The 8,109-nt window shown below is 46.0% G+C and overlaps 1 protein-coding gene across 2 annotated transcripts in view; it reads left to right on the top strand.

The window, feature by feature from the left end:
• Positions 1–7,165: 7,165 nt before the first annotated feature.
• The window catches only part of VSIG10 (V-set and immunoglobulin domain containing 10), a 33,814-nt gene continuing 32,870 nt past the window's right edge, over positions 7,166–8,109 (top strand). For both annotated transcript variants that reach the window (XM_027864519.1, XM_027864510.1), the window contains exon 1: positions 7,166–7,341. In XM_027864519.1, coding sequence (XP_027720320.1) covers positions 7,254–7,341 — 88 coding nt within the window. In that variant the 5' untranslated portion in view covers positions 7,166–7,253. The remainder of the gene's footprint in view (positions 7,342–8,109) is intronic.

Here is an 8,109-nt window from a genome sequence, read left to right as displayed (position 1 = left end):
CTTCCTCTTACAGGTGGAATCAATAGAACCCCCATCATGGCCTTAGAGCCAGAAGGAATATTAGAGGTATCTACTCCAACCTCCTCATTTTACAGAGGAAGAACTGAAACCAAGAGAAGTTAAGCCACTCACCTCGTGGTCACTGGGCTACTGTTTGAGGTGAATTTGAATGAAGGTCTTCTTGACTTCCAAGTCTGGCTACCTATCCCTGGAGTCACCTATTTGCTTCCAAGCAGGTACTGAATACTTGCTGAATGAGTTACACTTCCCAACCACACCCAGGGTGGACCAAATTCCCTCCCTGGAGTATTCGCCGGCCAAAATATCCCATCAGGTTTTACTACTGACAGAAATATACAATAAAGACAGGAATGTGCTTACTTGTTCTACAGGCTTACATTCATTTTCAAGCTAAACCAGAGAGTATCTTGGGAGTATCCCGTAATGCTAAATCCAAATTAGATAATTATCTGTTACGGAGGGCTTTGATCTCTGACTGGGTACCTGGGATAAAAAAAAAAAACCTAATCTTAGTCTGGGGGAATTCTAGTCTGCTCATTTTTTTGTTAGCCACATGGGGTAGCTAGGACAGCTAGGGGGCATAGTTGGTAGAACACTAGGCTTGCAATCAGGAAGACTTATCTTCATGAGTTCATATCCAGCCTCAGACACTTAACCCTGTTTGCCTCAGTTTCCTCATCTGTGAAATGAGCTGGAGAAGGAAATGGCAAAGCACTCCACTATCTTTGCCAAGAAAACCCCAAATGGGGTCATGAAAAGTCGGACGTGACTGAAAAATGACTGAACACATGGGGCGGCTATAACTCAGCCGGTCCTTATCAGGGAGATAAGAACACCGTGACCAGAAGCTGGGATGGCTTGGGCAGCTTTGAGTGTATGAGTTTTCATCAGGGAGCAAGGAGCAACTGAGGTTTGAACTGCCCTAGAGGCAAATTGTTCTCACTACCACTATGCATGCAAATCCTCTCTCACCACAACTACACCACCAGACCCTCAGTGAGGGGGAGAGATTAAGCAAAGAGCATTTTATGAATTGTAGTGGGGGCCAGAGAAGGCTCTTATGAGTTCTGGTCCTCCTAACTGTTCAGTCATTTCAATCATGTCTGACTCTTCATGACTGCATTTGGAGTTTTCTTGGCAAAGATACTGGAGTGGTTTACCATTTCCTTCTCCAGTTCATTTTACAGATGAAGAAACTGAGGCAAGTAGGGTGAAGTGACTTGCCCAGGGTCACACAGCTAGTAAGTGTCTGAGGCTGATTTGAACTCACAAACAGGAGTCTTCTTGACCCCAAGCCCAGTGCTCTATCCACTGTACCACTTAGCTGCCCCAATTCCCCTTCTATCCCCTCCCCTTTTCCTCTGATTTCCCCTATTACATGAGATAAATTTTCCTTTCTTTTCCTTTCCCCTCCCCACTATATGCTTCCTCTCTTTTTCCATTCTTCTTTTAAGATCATGAAGACATAACAGAACCACTCCTTGGCCTTCCATCGGATATGATATATACCCAAGTCAAGAGGCAGCCACCCCTTGATGCTATTGGGACACATCCCTGACTGAATGACCAGCACGACTGACCAACATTGAAAGTCAACTTGCTATAATTCAGCAAACTCGCCAAGAAATTTTAACTGGGATGCAGAGTGTACAAGCAGCTAACATCAAAATGGGGGCATAATCATTGTTGAACCAGTGTGTACACCACTAGTCTGGATTTTATGTGATAAATCAATATGGATTAGTATACATTCATATATACTAGCTCCCTGTTTTGGAGCATCATAGCTACTGTTTAAAATTAGAAAACAAAACGAAACAAAAAATAAACCCTAATGATGACAGAGTTGAGAGTAGATAGGTGAATTATTTCCCCACATTAAAATGAATGTAAGCAATTTATCCTTGTTTGGTTTTTTTATCATTGTTCTTTCACATTTATTTATCTTTTAACTCTTGTGTTTGAACTTCACATTTCTCTGCAGCTCTCGTCTTTTTATCAGGAATAACTGGATGTCTTCTATTTTATTAAGAGTCTATTTTTCCCCTGTAATATTGCATTTAATTTTTCTGGGTAATACTGTAAGCCTTTGGCTTCTGGCTTATGCTCTTCCAAGGTTTCTGTTCCTTTATAGTGATGGCTGTTAAATTGTGTGTAATTTCTACTGTGGTTCCTCAGTTTTTGAATTCTTTGTTTTGTTTTCTGGCAGTTTGTAATATTTTTTTTTCCTTGACTAGGAACCTCTGAATCTGGGCTATAATGTTCCTAGGACTTTTCATTTTGGGGTTTCTTTTGGGAAGTGACTGGTAGATTCTGCTTTTTTTCTACTTTTCTTTTGGTTCTGAAAGATATGTATAGTTTTCTTTTAAGGGTTCTTGAAATTGAATGTCTAGACTTTTTTTTTTGGTTGTGGTTTTCAGAAAGCCCAAGGATTCTTAATTTTTTTCCTCTTCAATCTATTTTCTAGGTCACTTTAGTTTAGTTTAGTTTTGTTTTTTTGTTTTGTTTTTGTTTTTTGGTCATGAGCTATCTTACATTTTCTTCTATTTCTTCAGCCTTTTGACTTAGAAAAAAATATTTTGTCATCTCATTGGCTTCTATTTGGGCCATTCCAATTTTCAGGCAATTTGTTGCTTGGGCAAGGTTTTGTACTTCTTGGGCCAAGTTGCAAATTCACTTTTCAATTCCTTCTTCTATCACTCATTTCTTTCCATTTTTTCCTCTAGCGCTCTCATTCCATTTACAAAAACATTTAAAACTCTGTCTTTTTTTTTTAAGAATTGCTTCATCTCTTCCAAGAATTCTAATTGAATCTATGTCCAAGCTATATTTTTTCTGTAGCTTTGCTTGTAGATGTTTTAGAGTCATTCTCTTTGTGTCTTGAATGTTCCTATCACTACAATAGCTTTTTATAATGGTGTTCTTTTTTTTTGTTGTTGTTGTTCATTTTTTTTCCAGCCTATTTGATATTAGATCTGAGCTCTTTGCATTTCTAGATGGAAGGTCTGGGCTGGTCCTGTCGCTGCTTTCTTGGGGATATTGAGAGTTGTGTTATTCTAGGTTCTCAGGGACAACTCTGTCTGGAGACCTACAAGTTGCCAGCGGTAAAGTGGTCTTATCTAGGGCACAACTTGCCTCCCCTTCTCATCTGAGTTCTGTGAGTTCTTGGTTTTGGCTCTGGGTAGCAATAGATTGCTGATGAACCATCAGCAAACTGGAAAGTTCTCTTGGTTTGAAGTCACAGAACTGTAGGCTTTCCTTTGATCTAGAATTTCTGCTCTGATTATTCCTCCACAGGCTTCAGATTAGGTTAGAAGCTGGAACTGTGACCCTACCCTACTCCTGGGATCTGAGCCACACCACTACTCCTTGCTTGTACCCAGGCTAGAAACTGTGACAGCTCCCTACCTTAGAATCCCCATTCTGCCCAGGATCTGTGACCTGGAACTGGGTCACAGTGAGCAACAAAGCTGCTCCTTGGAACTTGTTCCCACACCCTGCTAGCTCATTCCCTTGTATGCATTGGGATCTCACCTTGCCTTTGGACACAGTCCTTGGGCTCTAGAATGCTCTGCTATGTGCTCCTGGGCAGACTTTTTCCTCAGCATCTGCAGACTTCTTTGACTCTCTATGTCAGCCTGGGCTGGGAAAATGACTCGTAACCTACTTTGTTAAATATTTCCCAATTATATGTAAAAAATTTTTGTGTTCCAAATTCTCTTCCTCCCTCTTGCCCCCTCCCCTCCCCCTCAAAGGCAAGCAATATGATATTGATCATACATGTGAAGTTATGCAAAACATATTTCCATATTAGCCACGGTGAAAAAGAAAGCACACACACACACACACACCCCCTAAAAATAAAGTAAAAAAAAGTGTGCTTCAATCTGCACTGAAAATTCATCTGTTCTCTCTCTCTGGAGGTGAATGGCATTTTTCATCATGGGTCCTTAGGACTTGTCATGGATCATTGTCTAAATCAGAGTAGCTAAGTCTTTCAAAGCTGATCGTCATTACAATGTTGCTGTTACTATGTACACTGTTCTCCTGGTTCTGCGCATTCCACTTTTCATAAGTTCACATAAGACTTTGCAGATTTTTCTGAAACCATTCTTCTCATCGTTTCTTATTTAGTGTTGTTCTTCAGTTGTTTCAGTCACGACTGACTTTTTGTGACCCCATTTAGGGGTTTTCTTGTCAAAGATACCGGAGTGCTTTGTCATTTCATTCTCCAGCTCATTTTACAGATGAGGAAACTGAGGCAAACAAGATTAAGTGACTTGTCCAGGGTCACATAGCTAGTAAAGGTCTGAGGTTAGATTTGAATTCAGTCCTGATTCCAAGCCCAGTGCTCTAACCACTAAACCATGCAGCTGCCCTTCATTTCTTACAGCACAAGACTATTCCATCACAGTCATATACCACAACTTGTTCAGTCATTCCTCAATTGATGGGCATTCCCTTGATATCCAATTCTTAGCCACCACAAAAAGTGTTGTTACTAATATTTTTGTGCAGATAGCTCCTTTTGCCTTTTCTTTGACCTCTTTGGGATACAGACTTAGTAGTGGTATTGCTGGGTCAAAGGGTATGCACAATTTTATAACCCTTTGGGAAGTTCTTAGTTATTCTCCAGAGTAATTGGATCAGTTCACAACTCCACCATTACATTACTGTCCCAATGTTTCCACATTCCCCCTCCAGCATTTGTCATTTTCCTTTTCTGTCATATTAGCCAATCTGATAGGAGGTACCTCAGAGTTTTTTTCTTTTTATTCGCATTTCTCTAATCAGTGGTGATTTAGAGCATTTTTTTGTATGACTACTGATAGCTTTGATTTCTTCTTCTGAAAACTGCCTGTTCATTTTCTTTGACCATTTATCAATTGGAGAATGGCTTGTTGGTTTTTTTGTTTGTTTGTTTGTTTTTATGAATTTGGCTCAGTTCTCTATGTATTTGAGAAATAAGGCCTTTATCAGAGAAATTTGTAAATTTCTTGGATTCCCTAACCAGAATTTGGTCTGGTATACTTTCTAGAGCTGTTTGGAGAAATTTGTTTTTTTTTTGGGGGGAGGTGAGTGGATCGGGGAGCTTGTACTAACTGCTACACTATGTAGACCAGACAATTCCTTCCCTCGTGGATCTTCTGATCTGCAAATGCAAATGTGTTAACCCGTAATGTAAAGAGATAACTGCATTAGAGAGTTGTGGAATAATATCTTAGGTGAAAGCTGAGAGGAAAAGTCTTATCAGCTTTGAGGAAGGAATAGTGTTTGATCTAGGCTATTAAACTTGAGTGGGACTTTGACAGGGCAGCTAGGTGGTTCTGTGGATAGAGTGTCAAGCCTGGAGTCAGGAACACTTAATCTCTGTTTGCCATAATCCACTGGAGAAGGAAATAGCAAACCACTCCAGTATCCTTGCCAAGAGAACCCCACGGTACGGCCCAAGTTCATTCATTAATAATAATAATAGTCCTTTTTAAGGTCTGCAAAGCACTTTACAAAATTACCTCACTTGATTTTCACAACAACCCTATTATCCTAATTTTACAGTTGAGGAAACTGAGGCAGACAGAGGTGAAGTTACTTGCACAGGGTCACAGAGCTAGTGAGTGTCTGATACTGACTCTAGGTCTGCTTTTAATGGAATGTAAACTCTTTGACATTAGGGAACCTATTATTTCTTGTATTTGACTCCTCAGAGCCTAGCACCGAGCCTGGCCCACAGTAGGCACTTAACGCTTTTTGACTGTTTTCATTTATTCAGCTTTAAAGGGGCTTTTTAAATATACATTATTTTATTCCATTCTCACAACAACCCAGTGAGGTAAGGTACCATTATCATTCCCATTTTACAAATAAGGAAACTGAGGTTCAGAGGTCGGGTGACTTGACCAGGGTCACACAGCTAGTAAGGGCGACCTTAGGTTCCTCTGTCAAAAGAGAAAGTTGGATTTCACGTAGTCTCTAAGGTCCCTCCTGTGAGTCTATGGAAATCACCCCACCCACCCATCAGACCCAGGGGCTGCTAAAGGGCCCACTCCCTGCCTGGCTCCCTTTCCAGACACTTCTCCAGTCCTCCGTGCCTGGAATATTTTTCATCCTTGGAATGCCTTTTCACCTCTGTCTTGTTTTCTCTGGCGTACTTCAAAACTCAGCTCAGGTCCCACCTGCTACAGGAGGCCTTTCGGGTCACCCCGATGTTAATCGCGCCCCCCCCCCCCCCGCGCAAATTACCTTCCATTTCACTCTGGTTAGATTTCGTTTGAACAGTCCTTTGCACGTTTGTCCCCCCCATTAGAATGAGAGTTCCCTAAGGACAGAGACAGTGTTTTTTGACTGTCTTGGTATCCCCAGCGCTTAGAACAGTGCTTGGCATGTAGGAGGCACCTCATAAATTCCTGTTGGCACACGAACTGCACTTAAACCTAGGGCTCCCAGAAGAAACAGCAGCTGTCAAGCCGGGGAGTCAGCACACAGTGGGCAGGAGGGCAAGCTGGCAGGACCTTTTCACTCTGTCTCCCTGGGGCGGAGTGCGCCCTGGATGCCAGCTTTCCTCGTGGGATCAGAGATCAGCTTGCCCTGGGCGGGGGCGCGGCAAGGCTGCCAGCCCGGAGAGATGCGGCGAGGAGAGAGGAGGGAGGAGGGACTGGGGGAGCGGAGGCGGGCCGGACGGCTCGGCCCCTCCTCTGCCTGGGCTGGCTCGGAACCTAACAGGCCCCGGGCGAGGCTTGTCCAGCTTGGTGCCCGCCTCCCGGGCCGGCGCCCCAGAGCTAGAAGAGGAAGTTGGAATAAGCAGGGCCCCGAGCATCTCTGCTGAGGGAGGCGGGTTAGGCCTGGACTGACCGCCCGACGGACAACTGACGGATGGACACACAGAGCATCCAGCCTGCGGCTCTGCTGCTCTGTTTGCGTGTGAGTGAGTGAGCGGGCGGGCGCGCGGACAGGGCGAGTGTGCTAGCCTCCCAGAGCCGGGTGGGGGCGAGCCTCGAGCCTCCCGGCCCCTGCGAAGTCCGACAGCCCCGCCCCCCCCCAGCCCCAGCATCCTGGCAGAGCCCCCGAGCGCGGGCGAAACTCTGTGCCAAGAGCTCCCGGAGCGCCGAGCTGCCCGGGACGGGCCGTTTCCGACCAGCCTGCGGTGTGCCCGTGTGCTCCGCTGGGCGCTGCCCTCTGTGACCCGGCAGCCCTAGACCGGCTGAAGCTGCTGCTACGGCGCCAAAGAGATCAAGATGACGGGAGGCAGGGCGCCCACACCTCTCCTCCTCCTCCTCCTCCTCCTCCTCTGCGAGCTGTCGTTGGCCAGCCGCGTCCCTCCAGGTACCCGAGAGTCTGGGGAAGGAAGGAAGGAGGGAGGGAGGTGAGTCGGTGGGTGGATAGGCAGGCACGCTTTTTCAGAAGAAGCTCAGCCCTCGACTAGGCAGGAAGGGCCGAGTTTTCCAGACCCTGGGTAGGGCAAGGCCAGGAAGGACTGACCCCCGGGGCCCCTGCCCCTCTCCCCAGCTTCCTGTTGTCGCCGCGCTTCCAGTAGTTTCTTTCTAGAGCTGCCAGATCTGCAGCCGCAGCCGTCCCATGGGGATCTGGGGCTCCAGTGTTGCTGGCCCCCTCCTGCCGAGAGCAGGAATTCCGTCCCATCCCTCCCGCCCCCCGTCCTGCTTTGTTTCTGGCGGGTTATATTGACAGCCAGGGGTGTGGGCTCTGCAGGACTGGAAACTGGCTGTCCTGGGGCGCTCAGAAGGGACGCGTGCGTGCGTGCGTGCGTGTGTGTGTGTGTGTGTGTGTGTGATAGAGAGTGTGTGAGTGTGTGTGTAAGGGGGGTTTGGGAGCGCCATCGTGAACTCTGCCCTGGTTTTACGAGCGGCCCTGCCTAGAACGGGGCATGGAACTAATTCTTTCTTTCCCACTGATTTGTTATGGTTGTCTGTAAATACATAGACTTTCAGATACGCCCCCATCCCTGGGCTCCTGGCCTAAGAACCTCCCTCCGCCCCACCCCCAGGCTCCTGGTCTAAGTACCCCCCCCCACCTCCAGGCTCCTGGAGTAGGTACTCCCCCTTCTGCCCCGATCCTCAGGCTCCTGGCTTAAGT

Source organism: Vombatus ursinus, unplaced genomic scaffold (genome assembly GCF_900497805.2).
Source record: "Vombatus ursinus unplaced genomic scaffold, bare-nosed wombat genome assembly UNPS02001287.1, whole genome shotgun sequence".
Classification (NCBI taxonomy): Eukaryota; Metazoa; Chordata; class Mammalia; order Diprotodontia; family Vombatidae; genus Vombatus; species Vombatus ursinus.
This window is presented reverse-complemented; position numbering and strand designations above follow the sequence as displayed.